At 44.8% G+C, this 21967-nt stretch overlaps 1 protein-coding gene across 1 annotated transcript; it reads left to right on the top strand.

Annotated features, from left to right (window-relative positions):
- The first annotated feature begins 8973 nt into the window (after positions 1-8973).
- Positions 8974-20145, top strand: LOC128044838 (SLAM family member 9-like). The gene is made up of 6 exons (XM_052637267.1): positions 8974-9082; positions 9286-9387; positions 15062-15403; positions 17525-17797; positions 18524-18790; positions 20072-20145. The coding sequence occupies exons 1-6, from the start codon at positions 8974-8976 to the stop codon at positions 20143-20145; spliced, it is 1167 nt and encodes a 388-aa protein (XP_052493227.1).
- Positions 20146-21967: the final 1822 nt, after the last annotated feature.

Below are 21967 nucleotides of genomic sequence, written 5' to 3' on the forward strand. Positions count from 1 at the left end.
GTTGGTCCCAGCATCTCCAGTCTCTCAGTGTCCTTGAACCAAACCAGCAAAGGGTAAAAATGCCTGGAAAATGTCTTGAATCCCTGCTGCTGTCCTGGAATCCAGCCAGTCATAGGCTTTTATCTACTGCGCATTGCCCTCAGAGAGCATCAAACTCCAGCCTGGGCTATGATTTGGATCCTGAAGCCACAGTCCTAAATTTAGTTGCATAGACTCACCATAAGCCCTTAGTAAGTTCTTCATGAATTCTGCAATTAAGCTGACCCTGCATTTTACAAAACTGCACTTTTTTGGACTTTACTTTTAATGTGTGGGGTTTTAATATGTATAAACTTCTAAAGATTGGAAGAATATGAAAAGAGTATAGAATTTTGACAAGTTCAAAACCCTTTACACCTAAATGGAAAGAGAGTTAAATATCTTAAGAACAAAAGAAATGCAAAAGAAAAATCAAGTTCTGTAATTGCAGGGAGGGGAAGAATTAGATAACACCACAGTGAGCAAGTTGAGTCTAGAGGACACAAGCTATGAGACCAGCGTTTTAGAGGGCATCAACAAAGCAAGTAAATAGAACCTCAGCTAACGTCTCAGTGATGCTTGGTCATTAAGCAACTACTTTTGGCTGAGAGGACTTCCTTGATAGCTCAGTGGTAAAAGAATTTGCCTGCAATGCAGGAGATGCGGCTGTGATCCCTGGGTCAAGAAGATTCCCTGGAGGATGAAATGGCAACCTACTCCAGTATTCTTGCCTGGAGAATCCCAAGGACAGACAAGTCTAGTAGGCCACAGTCCCACTCCAAAGAGTGGGATGTGATTGAGTGACTAAACTTCTTGGCTGAGAAGGTTCCCCAAGGAATAACTGGTCTTGAGACTATTATTTCCTTTGTAGTTATGAATCTTTCAGTCCTGGAAAGACAAAGAATTCAGAATAGACATGTTCAAGATGTTAATTAATACATTTGTTTAAGTATATGTATTGTTTGAGAAATTTAGCTTATTAAAGTTATAGTTAACTTTGTGGTTCTGATTTGAACTATGTAGTTGAGTAATTGATTTACATTTAGGATTTTAGTTGGAAATCTTACCAAGTATATATGAGGTATTGAATATTTTAAAACAAATTAAGAATTACCATAATTAAAACTTTAATGGGTTAGATTTACAAGCCTTCTATAAGTATTTGGGAGGGCTTATTTGTTGATCAAATCTTTAAAAGGAAATTAAATATATAACACTTGATAGTGAGATTTGAAGTTCTTGTTGTTCAATTGCCCGGTCTTGTCCAACTCTTTGCTACCCCATGGATTGTAGCACACCAGGCCTCCCTGTCCTTCATCTTCTCCTGGAGTTTGCCCAACTTCATGTCTATTGCATCAGCAATGTCATCCAGCCATCTCATCCTCTGACTCCCTCTTCTCCTTCTGCCCTCAAGCGTTTCCATTGAGTCAGCTGTTCACATCATGCGACAAAAATATTAGAACTTCAGCCTCAGCATCAGTCCTTCCAATGAGAATTCAGGGTTGATTTCCTTTAAGATTGACTGATTTGATCTCTTTGTTCTCCAAGGAACTCTCAAGAATCTTCTCCAGCACCACACTTCAAAGGCATCAATTCTTTGGTGCTTTGCCTTCTTTATAGTCCAGCTCTCATAACTATATGTGACCACTGAAGAGACGATAGCCTTGACTATACAGACCTTTGTTGGCAAAGTGATGTCTTTGCTTTTCAATATACTGTCTAGGTTTGTCATAGCTTTCCTGCCAAGAAACAACCATCTTCTGATTTCATGGCTGCAGTCACTATCCAAAGTGATTTTAGAGCCCAAGAAGAGGAAATCTGTCACTGCTTCCACCTTTTCCCCTTCTATTTGCCATGATATGATGGAGCTGGATGCCATGATCTTAGTTTTTTTTAATATTTAATTTTAAGCTGGGTTTTTCACTCTCCTTCACCCTCATCAAGAGATTTAGTTCCTCTTTGCTTTCTTCCGTTCAGTTCAGTTCAGTTGCTCAATAGTGTCTGACTTTTTGCAACCCCAAGGACTGCAGCACACCAGGCCTCCCTGTCCATTACCAACTCCCAGAGCTTACTCAAACTCATAACCATTGAGTCGGCAATGCCACGCCGGGAGCCAGCGTGAGGAACTCCGCCCATGGCAAAGGTCATGAGGAAGGAGGCTTGGCATTATGCAAAGGCGGGATTGAGCCTCAGGAAACCCCCTGTTCCTGAGCATCTACCCCCCAAACCAGAGTCTACCTACTTTACTGTTTCATGCTCTCACCTACACCTCTGACTTTATGGGGGCTGACCCCCATTACCTCTCTCAGAGAAGGAGTTACCTTACAGCTCCAAGTCAATAAAAATTCCTGGGCATGACAAGAGTGTTTCAACTTAAGAACTCCTCTGAAGGTCCTCTAGCCTGCCTGTACAGGTTTGTCCGGCCACATGTGATTGTTTACAACCTCCCAACTGTGAGAGGCATGAGATGTTTTAGACTTACTAAAGGCAGATTCTTTTGGGAAGTTAGAAATTATTAGTATAGTGGGTTGGTTAGGAATTATATTGGTAAAGGGTTTTTCATTTGTGGTGCCAATATTGCTAAGTCTCCATATTTCCTGCCCTGGGTATGACAAGGGTGTCTCAGGTCAAACCTCTCTGCTGGCAGACTAGTTTGTGTGACAGGATTATCCATACTCCTGCCACTATGCACATGATTGTTTACTGCCTCTCAACCATAAACAGCACAGAGAGTTTGGAGTATTTTGAATAGGGGCTTTTCTCATTGTTGAGTCAATGATTGCTGCCAGGCCTCCATATCCTTAGGCACCTGGGAATATATTAATGTATTTGGAATAAAGAAAAGGAAATATAGTAGTTTTTGATGTTAGCAATACTAGACTTTTTGAGTTAATGAATTTTCTCTTTTGTTATAGATCACTGTACTTTGTTATAAATCATTGTGTCCTTGCTATGTAAAAATGTAACTTTATCACTATCTTAAGACTAAACAGATCTTAAGGGGAACATTGGTGAAGGGTTTTCATTTGTTGGGCTGATGTTTGCTGCTAAATCTCCATATTCCCTGCCCTTATAATGAATATAACTAGCATATAGGAGAAATAAGTATTAACCTTTAAGAATAATCATGTTAACCTTAGGTTAAATAAATTCCTCTCTTAGTTGTAACCCACTACACCCTCACCCTATAGGAATGCAACTTTATCTGGTACCTTCAGAGGGTGGTGCCTGGTTTAAGAAAAAACACCCTTGGAAGAAATAAGTTTCTTGGTTATTAGAAAGAAAGGATCATAAAATGTCAGCAGGCCTCATGGCCAGAAGATGATGTAAAACCCCTAAAGACCTTTTTAAAATACATTTATGTGAAGCACCTGATTTTTTTTTTAATTTTTAATTTTTATTTTTACTTTATTTTACTTTACAATACTGTATTGGTTTTGCCATACATAGGCATGAATCCACCACGGGTGTACATGCGTTCCCAAACAGGAACCCCCCTCCCACCTCCCTCCCCATAACATCTCTCTGGGTCATCACCGTGCACCAGCCCCAAGCATGCTGTATCCTGCGTCGGACATAGACTGGCGATTCGATTCTTACATGATAGTATACCTGTTACAATGCCATTCTCCCAAATCATCCCACCCTCTCCCTCTCCCTCAGAGTCCAAAAGTCCGTTATACACATCTGTGTCTCCTTTGCTGTCCTGCATACAGGGTCGTCATTGCCATCTTTCTAAATTCCATATATATGTGTTAGTATACTGTATTGGTGTTTTTCTTTCTGGCTTACTTCACTCTGTATAATCGGCTCCAGTTTCATCCATCTCATCAGAACTGATTCAAATGAATTCTTTTTAACGGCTGAGTAATACTCCATTGTGTATATGTACCGCAGCTTTCTTATCCATTCATCTGCTGATGGACATCTAGGTTGTTTCCATGTCCTGGCTATTATAAACAGGAAGCACCTGATTTTGATAAAGGTCAGGACTGCTGACCCCCACGTGACTTTAAAATTTCCATTTGTCTCTATGTGTAACAAAAGGTATATAAGCAAACCTAAAAAATAAAGAAATGGGATCAGTTTCTGGAAAGACTGATTCTCCCATGTCGTTTCTTTGTTGCTCTCTGGTTTTCTGGCTGAATTCCCATCTGGAGCGTGGGTGTGCACCACATCTACCCACTTGCCCCGGCTTTTAAGTTCCACATGAGAAGGAGCCAAAGGAGGGGCACCTTTCGATATTCAAGTGGCGCCGGTGGCCCAACGTAGATGGTGCAAATTCCTTGTCTTGGAATTTTATTGGACCCCAATCATTTCTTCCTCTGTTGACCCCTTCTCCTCCAGCCCTCAATCATTAGAGGAGTATCATTTGCATATACAAGGTTGCTGATGTTTCTCCCATCTATCTTGATTCCAGCTTGTAACTCATCCAGCCCAGCATTTCTCATGCTGTGCTCAGCGTGTAAGTTTAATAAACAGTGTGACCAAAAAAAGCCTTGTACTCCTTTCTCAATCCTGACCCAGTCAGTTATTCCACAGGGTTCTAACTTACTTCTTGACCTGCATACAGGTTTCTCAGGATACAGGTAAGATGGTCTGGTATTCCCATCTCTTTAAGAGGGTTCCACAGTTTGTTATGAGCCACACAGTCAAAGGCTTTAGCATAGTCGATGAAACAGAGGTAGATGTTTTTCTGGAATTCCCTTGCTTTCTCTATGATCTAGCAAATGTTGGTAATTTTTTCTCTAATTCTTCTTTCTTTTTTAAACCCAGCTTAGACATCTGGAAGTTCTTGGTTCATGTAATCCTGAAGCCTAGCTTGTAAGATTTTGAGCATGAGCTTACTAGCATGGAAAATGAGTGCAATTGTCCCACGATTTGAACCTTATTTAGTGCTGCCCTTCTTGGGAACTGGAATGAGGACTGACTTTTTCCAGTCCTGTGGCCACTGCTGGGTCTTCCAGATTTGCTGACATATTAAGTGAAGCATTTTGATAGTATTGTCTTTTAGGGTTTTAAATAACTTTAAAGCAATTCCACTAGCTTTATTGACAGCAGTGCTTCCTAAGGCCTAATTTACTTCATGCACTAGAATGACTGTCTCTGGGTGACTGACCACACTGTCATGGTTACTGGAGTCATTGAGATATATTTTTGTACAGTTCTTTTGTGTATTCTTTCTGTCTCTTCTTGATCTCTCTGCTTCTTCTGGGTCTCTATCATTGCTGTCCTTTATTCATCCCATCTTTGGGTGAAATGTTCCCTTGATATATATAGTTTTATTGAGGAGAACTCTAGTCTTTCCCCTTCTGTTGTTTTCCTCCGTTTCTTTGCATTGTTTATTGAAGAAGCCCTTCTTGTCTCTCTTTGCCATTCTGTGGAAGCCTGTGTTTAGTTGGATGTACCTTTCCGTTTCTCCCTTGCTTTTTGTTTCTCTTCTTTCCTCAGCTATTTGTAAAGCCTCCTCAGATAACCACTTTGCCTTCTTGTATTTCTTTTTCTTTGGGATGGATTGGTCACTGTCTTCTGTACAATATTATAGATCTCCACCCATAGTTCTTCAGGCACATTGGTTACTAGGTCTAATTCCTTGAATCTATCCTACACCTCCACTGCATATTCATAGGGGATTTGATTTAGGTTTTACCTGGCTAGCCTAGCGGTTTTCCCCACTTTGTTTAAACCTGAAATTTTCCTATGAGAAGCTGATGGTCTGAGCCACAGTCAGTTCCAGGTCTCGTATTTGTTGACTATATACAGCTTCTCCATCTTTGGCTACAAAAAGTGTAATCAATTTGATTTCAGTATTGACCATTTGGTGATGTCCATACATAAAGTCGTCTCTTGTGTTGTTGAAAAAAGGTGTTTGCTATGACCAGTGAATTCTCTTGACACAATTTTGTTAGCTTTTGCTCTGCTTCCTTTTGTACTCCAATGTCAAACTTGCCTGTTACTCCAGGTATCTCTTGACTTCCTACTTTTGCATTCCAATCCCCAATTATGAATAGAACATCTTCATTTGATGTTAGTTCTAGATGGTCTTCTAGGTCTTCATAGATCTGATCAACTTTAGCTTCTTCAGCATTGGTGTTAGGGCCATAGACTTGAATTACTGTGATGTTGAATGGCTTGCATTGGAAAGAAACCAAGATCATTCTTTTTTTTTTTGAGGCTGCACCCTAGTACTGCATTTCAGATTCATTTGTTTATTATGAGGGCTACTCCATTTTTTCTTGTGCTTCTTGCCCCAGTAGTAGATATAATGATCATCTGAATTAAATTTGCCCATTCCTGTCCATTTTAGATCACTGATTCCTAAGATGTTGATGTTTATTCTTATCATCTCCTGTTTGACCACATCCAATTTACCTTGATTCATGAACCTAGCATTCCAGGTTCCTATGCAATACTGTTCCTTGCAACATTGGATTTTACTTTCATCATCAGATACATCCGCAATTGAGCATTATTTCTGCTTTGCCCCAGCTGCCTCACTCTTTCTGGGGCTTAGTAGCTGTCCTCTGCTCTTCCCCTTTAGCATTTCGGACACCTTCAGACCTGGGAGACTCATCTTTTGGTGTCATATTGAGAGGCTAACAGGCAGGAAGGCCAGGGGTCTCCGAATGGAGAAAATAGCCTGCAAGTGTCAGACATTTTTATCTCCCTTAAGCGTCAGGAAGAAACAAACTAGCGATATTTTTTTTTCTTCTCTATACAAATTTAAAAGGAGGTTTCTCTTAAAATTCTGTGTTGCCATAATGACACCTGGTTTCACTTGAAGTTAACCATTGCCTTTTTCTTATGGAAATGTTTATCTTAAGCTATGCTAATGTACTATGCATTTACCCCAAACTCTGTCTTCAAGTCGGTTCTGCCTTTTGGGCTCAGAACCTACTTGATAAACCAGTATGCTATACTCCGATATCGTTCCTCTAATCTATGTAAACGACACTATTTGTATGGTGCTCTGCCCTTCTTCAAGATTCAAGTTAATCCTTTTATGGCCCAAGATGAACCATTTGGAGCCAAGATTATCCCAAAATACATCCTATGGGTGAGGGACCTGGTGCCTTTCTAAGTTTTGAGACATTCCTTTCTTTCATTAACAGACTGCTGGTGACTATATAATATCCAGCTAAAGACTAGCAAGGGGGTACTCTTTCTGCCCCCTTCTGATGCCTATGTCAGAAGCTTTCTCTATCTCCTTAATACTTTAATAAAACTTTGTTACACAAGAGCTCTGAGCAATCAAGCCTCATCTCTGGCCCCAGATTGAATTCTTCTCCTCTGGGGGCCAAGAATCCTGGTGTCGTAATTCAACAACAACCTTTCAATATCCTTTTGTCTTTTTATATAGTCCATGAAGTTCTCATGGCAAGTATACTGGAGTGGTTGGCCATTCCCTCCTCCAGTGGATCATGTTTTGTCAGAAGTCTCCACTATGACCCGTCCATCTAGGGTGGCCCTGCATGGCATGGCTCATAGCTTCATTGAGTTATGCAAGCCCCTTTGCCATGACAAGGCAGCGATCTGTGAATAGGTTGAAGTCCTTAAGAGAATCAATTTATACATTTGTAAAATCAGTCAAATATTATCAAAAGTCCCTAAAAAGGTTTGTTTAAAGTTTCTTGATTAGTAAATAGACCAACATGATTTGTAAGCTGAACTGGCCTTAAGGCTGACCAAGGTTTTTAATTTATTTTTTAATAAACTGAATATGAATTCTTAAAAATATAGCCTATGAATGATTTTCTATGCACTAAAACCATCTTTAGGTAAATAAATGGTAATGGGGGAGTTTTATTGATTGGAAAGTAGTTTGCTAAGATCACAAGGCTAGGAAGCAGCAGAGGCAGGATTCAGATCAAAAAGTTTCCCACCTATCCCACTGCATCCAATCCCCAGGCTAAGTCATCCACATCACTGTATTTTTCTATTTATGTGAGTTTCTTCCCCACTGGCCTATGAGCAACATGCTTGCAGAGACTTCTTTTCATCTTTGAATCAGCAGTCTCAGCGCAATGCCTTGAATAAATGAGTAAGGAGAACCCAGTGAGAATAGCATCCTGGAGCACCCCCAAGAGAAGGTTTCAAGCAGGGAGGGTTGCAATATCAAATTCCACCAAGCAGCCACATAAGATAAGGGCCAAAGGGTCTATAGCATGTGACCAATGGGAGGCCACTTGTGACCTTCTTAAAAGCAGCATGGATTCTCTTCAAGTTTTGTCAGGATGTATAGCCACCATACACTAATGACTAGGGAGATGCTTGTCAAAATTTGAGAAGTAAGGGAGCCAACGGGGGACACTAGTCAAATCACATCCTACAGAGATGTCAGCGGAGTTTGCATAGCCTCGCAAAGCCATCAGGACTCTTAGGTGTGGAGAAGAAGGGAGGGATCTCTATACCTGCCCCAGCTCTACCTTTTCCCTCCATCCACCCATGGATCAGGACTTTTAAGACAACTCCCTCAACCATACCACCAACAGGCCAAGAGAGCAAAATAATATCTGGTAGTCCTTTGTGGTTGGAGGTAGATGTGGGCCCTAAAGTCTTTTCTCCTGGGTCTTTCCAGCCTTGTTTCTATGCTAAAGAAAGTACAGTATGTAAGAACTGAATTCATATCATATGCTGATACTGAGTTAGTCACTAGGAACTAAAAGATGAAAAAGGTAGACCCTACCATCAAGGAGCTGAGAGTATACTGGGGAAAGAGTATGAGAGTAAGCAGACTTTTATAGTAAGCAAGGTGGGTATAACCATAGAGGTGAATAGGAGGAAACTGAGAGGCCCAGAAGAGGGCACCTGTTCTGGCCTGGGGTTTCAAGGAAGTCTTTCCCCAGGTGGCCACAACTTTAATGGGAGAATGGGAGGGTGGTGGAGAAAGGTGAACTAGGTGGCAGGGACTAGGGTAAACCAGGTTGCAGCAACCATTTCCAGCAGTAAGAAATCATGGGTGGGGAGTCCTGCATGGGAGACGTGGTGACAGAACATGAGACCAAGCTCAAGACGGGAAGCCAGCAGAGCCTGAAGGATTTTGTCCTCCAAGACTGTGACCTTAGTGAGACTAGCTTATAAGCGGTGGGGGACCTTGGAAGTGTTTAAAGTGAGGCTGAGACATTGTTAGCTTTGGCTTATAGCTCGCTCTGCTGCTTCTCATGCTTCTTTCTTTCACGTTCCTTTATTTTACATCCTGTGACTCAAAGCTACATGTGGTTAAACTGAGCTCTGAAAGTGGGAAATGAAGGTCTGTGGGCTGACATTTATACACACACGGTCCGTCGGCCGTCCTGAGGCGGGCCAGTCTGCTGTATAGAATGGCCTTTTCTCTCCTGTGGTCCTTGCTCCTCCTTGCTCTTCTCCCTGGTGAGTCTGTCCCTGCCACTACCTCCCAGGCACCTCTACCTCCTTACACGTTGGGTGGTCATTTTCACTGGAGGTGGTGCTTCACTGGGAGCCAGACTGTGTGTAAGTGCTTGAATATGTGTTTGAGGCAGGGAGGGAAGTAGTGTGTGTGAGGTGTGTGTACTGTCATCTCAGATCATGCAAACCCTGATTGTGTCTTGTCACTCTCACACTGCTAGTGAGTCACAAGGAGCCTGGACATCCCCAGACAGACTGAAGCTGGGGACTTGAGATAGAGGGTCTGCCACAGTCATCCTGGACCTCCTCTGCATCTTGCCATCTCAAGCATAATCTCTTCCCTTCCATCCCTGAGTCACCTTTATTGTGAATTGGGCTTTCCTGTCCCACAAATGACATATGTAGGTGATCTCGAACCTAACACCTTGTGAGGGTCCTGGCCCCAAGGACCTCAGTGGTGGGTGGCAGAAGACAGGCTGGGGAACTGGAGGCCAGGGGAACAGAGCTCCTGAGAAACCCACAGTGAGGGGTCAGGTTTCACTCTTTTGCTTTCCTCCTCCTTCGGGAAAAATGCAGCTTGCATTAGTTATCAGGGTTACCTGACTTCCTGGTGGCCCCCACTCTAGCTTTTAGGGTGTGCCCTAAGCCTGCCATAGAATCCCCTAGAGGTGTTTAAAACTTGGCAGTTTATAAAGAAATTTTACTCAAATTTAAAATAGTCTGATTCCCCCAACAATCTTGTGGTATAGATAAGGCAGAGAGTATTAAGCCCACTTTAAAGAAGATGAACTAAGACATAAGGTGACACCTTCTGGCACACAGCTGGTGACCTGTGAGAATGGAAGTCAGCGCAGCTGTGGGAATGCAGAAGCAACAAGGAAACTCAGAAACATACTGTCTCCAACCAAATTCACAGAATTGAAACTCAGAGAACGGATTCCTCTCAGGTTCCCCTTGCCAACACGTTCCTGTCCTCCCACAGAGTAAATGAATCAGTCAGCTTTCCTTCTTCCGTGGTGTTCAGGTCATGCCCTTGGAGATCATTGTCCATGGGGCCATCTTTTGGGCACATGAAGAAATGGGTGAGACAGATCTTGCCTTAAAAAAATGTTCATATTTCTTGGGTTCAGTTCCAGAAATATCTATTGAGGCCTCTGGTGCTGTGCTGTGTGTGATGGGGTAGAGGTGAGTGGTACACAGGGAGGAATGAGGTGGGGTACAGTCCTGCTGTTGGCAGCACAGGGTAGTCGACAGAACATCAGCTTTGGGGGCAGGCAAGCTTGGGTTTCATGTGGACTCTGCTGCTTCCAATAGCCAGTGACTCTGGGCAAGTAGGCTTTTTAAGTTCTTTGAGTGTCATGGTCTTCATCTGTGAAGTGGGAATAAGAATATGGACATTACTAGATTGCTGTGAAGGTTAAATAAAATAATGTGCGTAATGCACTTGGCCCAGTGTCTGGCACCAAGGATTCATGTCCTGAGCTGATCCCTTTCTGTCTCTTTCCCCCACTTAAATCCAGAAACAGGATTCAGAAAAGGAAGCTCTGCACACATCCCACTGCACCTAGCCACTCGGCTAAACCATCAGCCTTACTCTACTTTATTGCTTAACTAATTCTCTTCTATCTTCTCCTCTCCTTGGGGAACTCCTGAGCTATGGGGAAGGACAAACAACATAGCTATTTGCATGAAGCAGAATGAAGTAAGCCAACAAACAAGCCAACAAAAAGCACAGTTTAGTTCAGTTCAGTCGCTCAGTTGTGTCTGACTCTTTGCGACCCCATGGACGGCAGCATGCTAGGCTTCCCTGTCCATCACCAACTCCTGGAGCCTATTCAAACTCATGTCCATCGAGTCGCGATGCCATCCAACCATCTCATTCTTTGTTGTCCCCTTCTCCTCCCATCTTCAATCTTTCTCAGCATCAGGGTCTTTTGCAATGAGTCAGTTCTTCACATCAGGTGGCCTAAGTATTGGTGCTTCAGCTTCAGCATCAGTGCTTCCAATGAATATTCAGGACTGATCTCCTTTAGGATGGACTGGTTTGATCTCCTTGCAGTCCAAAGGACTCTCAAGAGTCTTCTCCAACACCACACTTCAAAAGCATCAATTCTTCTGCGCTCAGCTTTCTTTATAGTCCAACTCTCACTTCCATACACGTCTACTGAAAAAACCATAGCTTTGACTAGATGGACTTCTGTCAGCAAAGTAATGTCTATGCTGTCTAGGTTTGTCATAGCTTTTCTTCCAAGGAGCAAGTGTCTTTTAATTTCATGGCTTCAGTCACCATCTGCAGTGCTTTTGGAGCCCAAGAAAATAAAGTCTGTCACTGTTTCCATTTTTCCCCCATCTATTTGCCATGAAGCGATGGTACTGGATGCTATGATCTTAATTTTTTGAATGTTGAGTTTTTAACCAGTTTTTCCACTTTCCTCTTCACTTTCAACAAGAGGCTCTTTAGTTCTTCTTTGCTTTCTGCCATAAGGGTGGTGTCATCTGCATATCTGGGGATATTGATATTTCTCCTGGCAATCTTGATTCCAGCATGTGCTTCATGCAGCCTGGCATTTCACATGATGTACTCTGCTGCTGCTGCTAAGTCGTTTCAGTCGTGTCTGACTCTGTGCGACCCCATAGACAGCAGCCCACCAGGCTCTGCCATCCCTGGGATTCTCCAGGCAAGAACACTGGAGTGGGTTGCCATTTCTTTCTCCAATGCATGAAAGTGAAAAGTGAGAGTAAAGTTGCTCAGTCGTGTCCAACTCTTAGCGACCCCATGGACTGCAGCCTACCAGGCTCCTCTCTCCTTGGGGTTTTCCAGGCAAGAGTACTGGAGTGGGTTGCCATTGCCTTCTTGGATGTACTCTGCATATAACTTAAATAAGCAGGGTGACAATATACAGCCTTGATGTACTCCTTTCCCAGTTTGGAACCAGTCTGTTGTTCCATGTCCCATTCTAAATGTGGCTTCTTGACCTGCATACAGATTTCCCAGGTGGCAAATCGGGCTGTCTGGTATTCCCATCACTTGAAGAATTTTCCACAGTTTGTTGTGATCCACACAGTCAAAGGCTTTGGTGTAGTTAATAAAGCAGAAGTAGATATTTTCCTGGAACTTACTAGCTTTTTTGATGATCCAGCGGATGTTGGCAATTTGATCTCTGGTTCCTCTGCCTTTTCTAAATCCAATTTGAACATCTAGAAGTTCTTGGTTGATGTACTATTGAAGCCTGGCTTGGAGAAATTTGAGCATTACTTTGCTAACATATGAAATGACTGCAATTGTGTCATTCTTAGGCATTGCCTTTCTTTGGGATTGGAATGAAAACTGACCTTTCCCAGTCCTGTGGTCACTGCTGAGTTTTCCAAATTTGCTGGCATATCGAGTGAAGCACTTTAACAGCATAATCTTTTAGGATTTGAAATAGCTCAGCTGGAATTCCTAATGATGCTTCCATAGGCTGAAGGAAACTGGGAGGGAGGCATGGCTGGACCAGAAGTATGGAGCTCAGCTAAGGCCCCAGAAATGAAGCAGCACTTGAACTAAGCTTAAGGAATCACTGTACTCAAGGGTGAGCATAGCTCCTTGATCAAGGGTGGAATTCTTCCAAGCTCGACTGAAGGTTCTGGGCCACCTTGGGACAGGAAGATCCATCTGGTGTCAGCACTGCCTTGGCATGCTTCCAATCAACTTGCACATTCCTCCAAGTGGAGCCAGAAGAGCTTCAGGGGAAGAAGGAATACCAGGTTATAGGGTGGATTCTGTGGTGGGCACATGGGACACTGCATGTCCCCCAGTGTGCAGTGCCCACTCCCACAACATAGCAAGCTCTCTCCTACTCCTCGTCACCACAGCTACTATCACAGGACTTCTCAGTTAAACTTTCAGCAGAAAAGCCTCACCTCATGGCTCAGAATCGGTGATGTAGCCAGTACTTCTGGATTCCAGTTTGAATCAGGACCTGCATCCCTCACTGGGCCAGGCATCGTTTTCTTTTTAAACAGCTATGCAGCAGACCTGAGTCAGTTTCAGACTTTCTGCCTCCTGGGACTGCATGTTGGTGTTATAAAAAATAGAGATGGGTTGCACTACTTGGAGTGGGTTCTTTTTTTAAATATATATATATTTCTCTTTAAGAGTGCTAACTAGTTTTGGTGAGGCTGCAAAAAGATGTAGGCACCAACTTACTTCAGTGACATTGAAAGAGTGAGTGAGTGTTAGTTGCTCAGTCATGTCTGATTCTTTTTGATCCCATGGACTATAGACCACCAGGTTCCTCTGCCCAGGGAACTCTCTAGGCAAGAATACTGGAGTGGGTTGCCATTCCCTTCTCCAGGGGATCTTCCCAACCCAGAGATTGAGCTCAGGTCTCCTGCATTGCAGGCAGATTCTTTACCATCTGAAGCACCAAGGAAACCCATAGTGAAGTATTTACGTGATTGTCTAATTTAACATAAAATCCTGGAAGATGGCAACCCTGTTTCACAGGTTAGAAAACCTGGACTCAGAAAGGTTAAGTAACTTGCCCAAGATCACACAGCTAGCACTTGGTAGAGCAAGGGCTTGAACTGACTAGTGCCCTGGAGTTACACTCTTCTTTCAAGTGCATTATAGGCTGGTATCCAAATGCTTGTCCCTCTCACCATGCTTAATGTGGCCTGGCCAGCACAACACTAGCCCCCCAACTCTAGAAAGATATGTTCCCAGATTCTGGCTGTGCCCGAGAGGAGCTGGCTTTTGTCTCAGAAATGGCCAAATAAGCAATCATGGGGGATGCTGCAAGGCAATTCTTGTGTGGATGTGGCTGGGCTGGATGATTTCTGTTCCTTTTCCCTGAATTGGCAAGAGATGGACTCACAGAAACATTAGAGATTATCCACCTCCTTCCCCCTACACCAGGGCCCCTCCCAAGGATTTTGCTTGCTCTCCAGGGCACTTAGCACCTGCAACCTTTAGGACAGCCTTCATTGATTATTTCCTTATATGTTAATTAATTAATATAAATGTGGAAGAAACCATTGTGGCCTGGAGGTTGCCGTTTTTCAGTCACTGTCATGTCCAACTCTTTGCAACCCCAAGGACTGCAGCACACCAGGCTTCCCTGTCTTCTACTACCTCCCAGAATTTGCTCAAACTCATGTCCACTGAGTCAGTGATGGACTCTCTCATCCTCTTACATCCCCTTCACCATTTGCCCCCAATCTTTCCCACCATCAGGGTCTTTTCCAGTGAGCTGGCTCTTTGCATCAGGTGGCCAAAGTATTGGAGCTTCAGCTTCTGCATCAATCCCTCTTGAGTTCTAGTTCTGTCTATTACTAGCAATGTTGTCTTGAGCAAGGCACCTAAATTCTGTGTGTCTCTATTTTCCAACCTCATGCGAAGAATTGACTCGTTGGAAAAGACTCTGATGCTGGGAGGGACTGGGGACAGGAGGAGAAGGGGACGACAGAGGATGAGATGGCTGGATGGCATCACGGACTCGATGGATGTGAATCTGAGTGAACTCCGGGAGATGGTGATGGACAGGGAGGCCTGGTGTGCTGCGATTCATGGGGTCGCAAAGAGTCGGACACGACTGAGCGACTGAAATGAACTGAACTGAACTGAATCATGGCCCTGACTCTCCCTCAGGCCTGCTGTGAGCCTGCAATGTAACAGGCTGTTCTCTGTCTGCAGGACCAGGGGCTTCCAGAGCCCCCACGGTGGTAACTGGGACCCTGGGGGGCTCTGTCACTCTGCCCCTGCAGCTGCAGGATGGACAGCAGGTGGAGAGCATCTCCTGGGTATGTCTCTCGGTCCCTGGGGCAATAGCCACGGTAACCTTGGTAGAAGCTGGAGGACCAGACACCTTTCACCAGGCAGACTCGCGGTACTGGGGTCGTCTGAGTGTGGTGGGCCCAGACCGCTCCCTGCAGATCAGCCACCTGAGTTGGGCAGATGCGGGGTCCTACCGAGCCCATGTTAATCTTCGGAGCTCCCGCCTCACCTACACCAGGGAGTACAGCCTGCATGTCTACGGTGAGTGTCTGGGGTATGGCAACAGGTGGGTATGTGTGGAGCCTGTCTTTCAGTTACTTTTATAGCCTTTTCCACTTCCCTTTTAGAAACAATTATAGTTTTCTTTCTAATTATGAGACTAACATGTGTTTAACTGAGAAAAACATGGAAAGTAGAGTTGCCTGGGAGAATATCCTAAAAAATGTTGATGGCTGGGATGTGTCCCAGACCAATTGCAGTAGAATCCCTACGTTTGGGCAGAGAATGGGATTTTGGGCCCTGAGAACCAGCTTCTGCCACAACCGACTTGTGAAGTCTTAAGCCTCCTCCTTGCTAAAATAGAACATTACCTTTTGTGAGAATAAAATTCACGAGAAAGAGCTTTGTAAAGCTCTGTACAGATGTAGGAGAACACTACTATCACATTCCTCAAGGAAATGTCAGTGATTGTTTTAGCAGGGGAAACTATAAAGAATACAGTGGGGTGGGGGTGCCAGGCACACACAGGAGCAATGTTGGCCAGTGGAGACACAGTCAGGCACTTTTAGATTTAGCCTGTTTATTACTTATGTAGAGAGGGAGAGGGGCCGAAGGGCTCAGATCCCGGGGTCCTCATCCCACAGCCCAGAAAGGGTGACACTGAGGCTAAAGGGGCCAGATGACCATAATGGGAGTTGCTGAGAAGCCAATTCTAGACTGCAGAGAAGTTTCATAGTCAGTAGCTCTGTTCTGTGGGGATGGAGCAGGAAGTCTGGGACCTCAAGACAAAAACAGTCTCATGACAGGAGGGACCAGTGGGAGGCCCGTGGGAGATGGCTTCAAGGAAATGCCTCACATGCCACCCACTTCTCATGTTCTGGGAGGATCACAAGGCCTTTGCAAGACTTGGATTAGCTGTGATTCCAGTCTTTGCCTGAGAGGCAATGTTGCCGTGGATGGCAAGGTCACCAGGATGCTGTGGCTGGAAGGTATCATGAATCATGAGGATGAACACAGGAAGATGAGTGATTGCAGAAAAGTGGAGAACCTTCTCATACAATTTCCTGGGTTATGGAACAGGGAATATTCCTATTATTAATAGATGAAGGGTGTTTTTTTTTTTTTTTTTTTTTAACTTGGGTTGACAGAATTGCCCTGGTCAGGTTCACATGGTTGGGGTGAAAGCATTTCTGTCATAAATTGGCTTGGAATGACTGTGGCCCATTCCTCAGACAGAGCAAGGGAACACTGGGTGGAGGGCTGTTGGGACCTGGGGTAGGGCTGTTCACCCAGAGGTGGTGGGAGAGCCCCTCTCTCTGTGCTGATGGCTGTTCTGGTAGGACAAGCTCAGTGTGGATTCTGAACAGGATATAAGGCTGTGCTAACTGATCAGAGTTGGGGTCTTCCAGAGACGGTTTCTGGGGCAACAGTTATGATAAAAGGCCAGATTTTCATGCTTCACAGGGCATTTCCCAAGTCACGGTTGTCCCATGACAGCTTTGCTGGCAGGTAGGAAAGTGCAGGTCACTCAGTGGTGTCCAGCTCTTTATGACTCCATGGACTATACAGTACATGGAATTCTCCAGGCCAGAATACTGGAGTGGGTAGCCTTTCCCTTCTCCAGGGGATCCTCCCAACCCAGGGATTGAATCCAGGTCTTGCATTACAGGCAGATTCTTTATCAGCTGAGCCACAAGGGAAGCCCAGGTAGGAAAAAGGGTTTTTATTTCTAAGCTAAGGAGATAGACAGCATATTAAAAATCAGAGACATTACTTTGCCGATAAAAGTGCCTCTAGTCAACGCTATGGTTTTAACAGTAGTCATGTATGGATGTGAGAGTTGGACCATAAAAGAAAGCTGAGAGCCAAAGAATTGTGGTGTTGAAGACCCTTGAGGATCCCTTGGGCTGTGAGGAGATCAAACCCATCAATGAAGCTACTACTTCAAACTATTGTTCCAAGAATCAGAGGAGATATTAAGTGACATGTCTTATAAAGTCCAAAGCTCTAGAATAGATGTGGGCAGAATTCTATCTCTGTTGTTTCTTATGTGTATTCAGTGTGGTGCAGGGGCTTGGTGGCAGCACTTCCTACTTTTGCCCCATGAAGGGAAGGCCCAGAGTAGTTTCCCAGTCCTCAGCTGGTTCTTTTTTTGACACACAGAGCAGTTGACCCAGCCCCATGTCACAGTGAGCACCAGGATTAGTGGGAATGGACACTGCCTCATCATCCTGACATGCGTGGCAGAAAGAAGAGGAGGCACTGTGACCTACAGCTGGACACCCCTGGGACCCCAGACCACTCTGTCCCATGGAGGGTCTGTCCTGAGTGTCACCTTGCAGCCTGGGGACAGCGCGCTGAACTTTACCTGCACAGTCAAGAACCCAGTCAGTAACAGTAGCTCCCTTCCCATCTTGGTGCCGCCTTCATGCTCAGGTACCTGGAATCCGAGCATGTATCCTGCTTGACAGCTCTGAAATGGAAGGTGAAGGAAGGAGTCCTGTCTCCTTCAGGCCCCGAGGAGAAAGGCAAACATTAGAGAGAGCGTGGGTGGGCCAGGGTGTGTCCAAGTGGTCGGGGAGAGGGAGACCCACTGGAGTTGAGGGGGAGCCTGGAGGGGTCTGGGCAGGAGGGGATGGCTGAGACCTGTGGCTGTGCTGAGTGGGCAGGGAGGCCCTGATGCAGAAGCTGTGGTTTTTATCTCTCCATCTGCAGGGCCAGGAATCCTGGGCAGCGAGGAATCAGTAGGGGAGACAGTGATCGGCACCCTTGGGAAGTCAGCCACTCTGCCCCTGGAGGTCCCAGTGCGGCAGGAGGTAGAAAAGGTTACCTGGAGCTCTTGAGGCCTTGTTGCTATTTTGCAACCAGGACCAGCAGGGGAGCCAATCCTTGTTGCTGGGACTCAGGGACCCTACAGCCAGCGGCTGAGCATCCCCCGCCACAGCTACTCTCTTCAGATCAGCTCCCTGAGGCTGCAGGACTCCGGCCCCTATAGAGCCTGGATAACTCTGTATAGTCCCCCAATCAACATCACCAAGGATTTCATCCTGCATGTCTATGGTGAGGGGGTTAGAGGGCTTACGTTTGGACTTAACCTTCCCTCTCCTCTGCTTGGCCAGGCTGGAGCCTTCTCATAGCTTGAACCTTCCTTTCTTGGCACAGAGAAACCGCAGGAGCCCAAAATCACAGCCAGCTCTCAGATCATGAAGGATGGGACCTGCTTCATCACTCTGGCCTGTTTGCTGGACCAGGCTGGAGAGGATGTTCAGTACAGCTGGGACCCCCGAGGCCAGGGGGCGGTTGTGTCACACGGGGGCACCACTCTCAGCATCTCCTGGAGATCTGGGGTCAGCGACAGCTATCACTGTACAGTCAAGAACCCTGTCAGCCAGAGCTCCAGCTCCGTCTCCGTCAAGCCCCTCTGCTCAGGTAACTGCTTCCTTCTGAGAACCCTTCTCTCCCAGTCCAGATTCTCAGCATGCCTGCCTGCCTTCCTTGGGGTTCTGGGAATGATTGAAGAAAAGGAGGGCTGGATTAGTTTGCAACAGGGAGTGTCTCTGGGCTGGCTGGAGATGAGAACTTGGGAGCTCTGCTCACCTTCTGTCGGCCCCGTGCCTAGACGTGTGGCAGGCTCAGCTGGGTAATGGCTCGTTCCTGGGGCTCCCTGAGGAAAGCTGGTTCACTCACCCCATTCAGCCCTGCAGAGCCCCTGGAGGAGGGGCCCCAGACCTCCTTGCCTGTGAAGCTTCTGCCCTTTTCCTTGCCTGTAGCTGCTCTGAGAGGGCAATGGGACTGTGTTCCTCTGGTAGGCAAGGGTAGCTTCTCCTGGCTTCCACAGGCCACGGCAGGAAACCACCTCAGTCCCAACACACCTGTCCCTCTCGTCTTCTCCACTGACTTCTGAAGCGGTTGTCTCTGCTTCCTGTCTCTGGTTCCTCACCAACCATCCACTCTTCAACCCCTCATGGCTGGTTTGTCCCAGTGGCGTCCTGATGGCTAAGCTCATGGGTTACTCCTCAATTGTTATCCCTGACCTGCTTTCCTCAGCCACCTGGGCAGCTCTCTCCTGGGCTTTTTCTCTCCAGCCACCGTCCTTTTCAGGAATGATGCTGTCCTTTGCCCAGCCTCTCCCCACACCTCTTCCTTTCTTCCTGTTGCCAAAGGCAGAGAGTCAGGTGTTATTTAGAGCACTTACCTTCCCCATGCTACCTGCCCATGCTCACACCTTCCTTGCTTCACATATTCTTCACCTGGTCTCCTAACTTCTCTCCCCTCCCAATCACCCTCCTGATGGTGCTGCTAGGACTTCTAAGTGAAAGAAGTGCTTGTGTTTCTTTTCTGCTTAAAACACTTCTGTGTCTGCCCAGTATCTAAAGTATAAATATTTTAGCACCTCTTTGTTCATAAGCAACACACATTTACAGAGCATTTTTAAGGCCTATGTTGTTCTAGTCATTGAAGATATGGCGAAGAAGAGGTCTGGATAAATTCCCACCCCTTGGGGAACTCACAATCGTCACCACCTCCAGCTAACTCTAGTAAATGACTTTAGAAGAACCCCAAGCATGCTGTAAGATGGCCTTTGTGCACATGTCTGTCTCCTCAATTGAATCATGACAAAGCCCATGCTTACCTTTCTCTGCCCTCCAGTACCCAGCTTGGAATAGATGTTCAAACTGTGATCCTAACCTGTGATCATTGTTAATTCAGGTTCCTTCCTACCCTGCTGCCTGAGGAAAGAGTTCCTTCTCTTTTTGATCCTGGGAGCTTTGCAGATTAAATAGATTGGAACTTGACATGTGGAAAAGCCAAGAGTAGGAATGTGAAAAGAAGCTCACTCTGTGAAACACAGGTAAGGAAGTCTACACAGAGAAAGAAAGAGGAATGTGGCCTGATACCCAAATCTCCAGGTGTGAGAGAGAAACACCTGTACTGATTAAAGCATGAAACTGATTTTGTTTGCAAACTGAGTTCAAAACAATGAAGAAACAGCTACGTATTTTCTGTTTAAAACCATCTGCTTATGTTTTAATTGTGTTTTAACGTGTTCAGAAAGAAAAGAGGCTTATTCAATTTAAGAAAAATTAAATGGTTTGAAATATAATATATAATGATAATAAAATGGTTAAATATTGTGCATAGATATTATTTTTTGTTAAAATTTATGTAAATGGGCTGAGAGGGCCCAGATTCAACTTAAATTTTGTCTCCTTGGAGCATTCTTTCACCACTTTATTTAAGCAAATCTTCCTGGGTCATTGTACCCAGATGGTTTTGTCAAATTATCATAATTTATAAGTATACATTAATTTGTTAGTTTACTTATTTTTTGTCTATCTCCCCCACAAGACATTCAGCCACTGAGGGCTCTTGGCTTATGGTAGATATCTCAATATATATTTTTTAACACATGAATGACTAGATGGATCAGAGTTGAGAACATTCTTTTTAAGATTTGAGGACTATTAGGAAGTTTCATAAAAATTGGAGTCCTATATGATTGCGCATTTTTTTTCCTTTCTGCTTTTGATAAAAGGAAGAAAAAAAATGGAATCTTTAGCCTAAAATTTCCTTGAGTGTTCAATAGCTAGCAAAAGAAAGAAATTGGAGGCTTTGACAGCAAGCTGCTTTGACGTGCTAAATAGATTGCTCTAGAGTTAGAACCATGTGCAAACAATGGAGCCAAAAGTATAATTTAGGTGAGAGAATGACCTTGGACATCTCTTTTTCACTCTCGATTACTTTAGTTTCTACTTCACTTATAATGAAGATTGACACTCCATCCATTACAAAGATTCTAGTAAAGTATATCCTGAAATATAAATAGGCAGCCAAGATCACAAGATATTTGAGGAAAACTGTGAATGAGAGTCTCCAAACAAACAGAATCAGTTAAAAAAAAGAAAAAAGAAAAAAACTTGAAAGAGAGAGCATGCAGGGAGCAAGAGAAAAAAAATACCCCCCCCCCAAATCTGTATTTAATATTCTTAGAAACATGAGAAGATATTACATTTTTTAAAAGGAATAGAATGGAGCATGATGGAGTAGGAAGACCCTGAACTCTCTTCCTCCCATAAACAAAGAAAGAAAGTGAAGTCGCTCAGTCGTGTCCGACTCTTTGCTACCCTGTGGACTGTAGCCCACCAGGCTCCTCCATCCATGGGATTCTCCAGGCAAGCATATTGGAGTGGGTCGCCATTTCCTTCTCCAGGGGATCTTCCTGACCCAGGGATCGACCCCAGGTCTCCCGCATTGCAGGCACACTTTAACCTCTGAGCCACCGGGGAAGCCCATGGGCACACAAATTATAACTATTTACAGAGAACTATCAATCAATGAGAAAAGCTGGAAGACTAGCAGAAAAGATTTTCTACAACTAAAGAGGCAAGGAAGTAGCCAGAGTGAGACATGGTATAGTCAAGACCAGTATCCTCAGGTAGACCATCCACAAATAAGAGGACAACTGCAATTACAAACGTTCTCCCCAGGGAGTGAGTGGTCTGAGCCCCATGTCGAGATCCCCAGAGCAGAGGCCCTGCACTGGGGGAAGATGAGCCCCCGGAATGTTTGGCTTTGAAGATCACTGGGGCTTACTTGTGGGAGAGC

Source organism: Budorcas taxicolor, chromosome 3 (genome assembly GCF_023091745.1).
Source record: "Budorcas taxicolor isolate Tak-1 chromosome 3, Takin1.1, whole genome shotgun sequence".
Taxonomy (NCBI): Eukaryota; Metazoa; Chordata; class Mammalia; order Artiodactyla; family Bovidae; genus Budorcas; species Budorcas taxicolor.

Excerpts from the sequence above, each read along its gene's own strand:
- LOC128044838 (XM_052637267.1), top strand. The coding sequence starts at position 8,974 with ATGGGTGGGGAGTCCTGCATGGGAGACGTGGTGACAGAACATGAGACC. Across the intron at positions 9,083-9,285 it reads CCTCCAAGACTGTGACCTTA|TATACACACACGGTCCGTCG; the intron begins GTGAGACTAGCT and ends TGGGCTGACATT. Across the intron at positions 17,798-18,523 it reads GGTGCCGCCTTCATGCTCAG|AGAAACCGCAGGAGCCCAAA; the intron begins GTACCTGGAATC and ends TTCTTGGCACAG.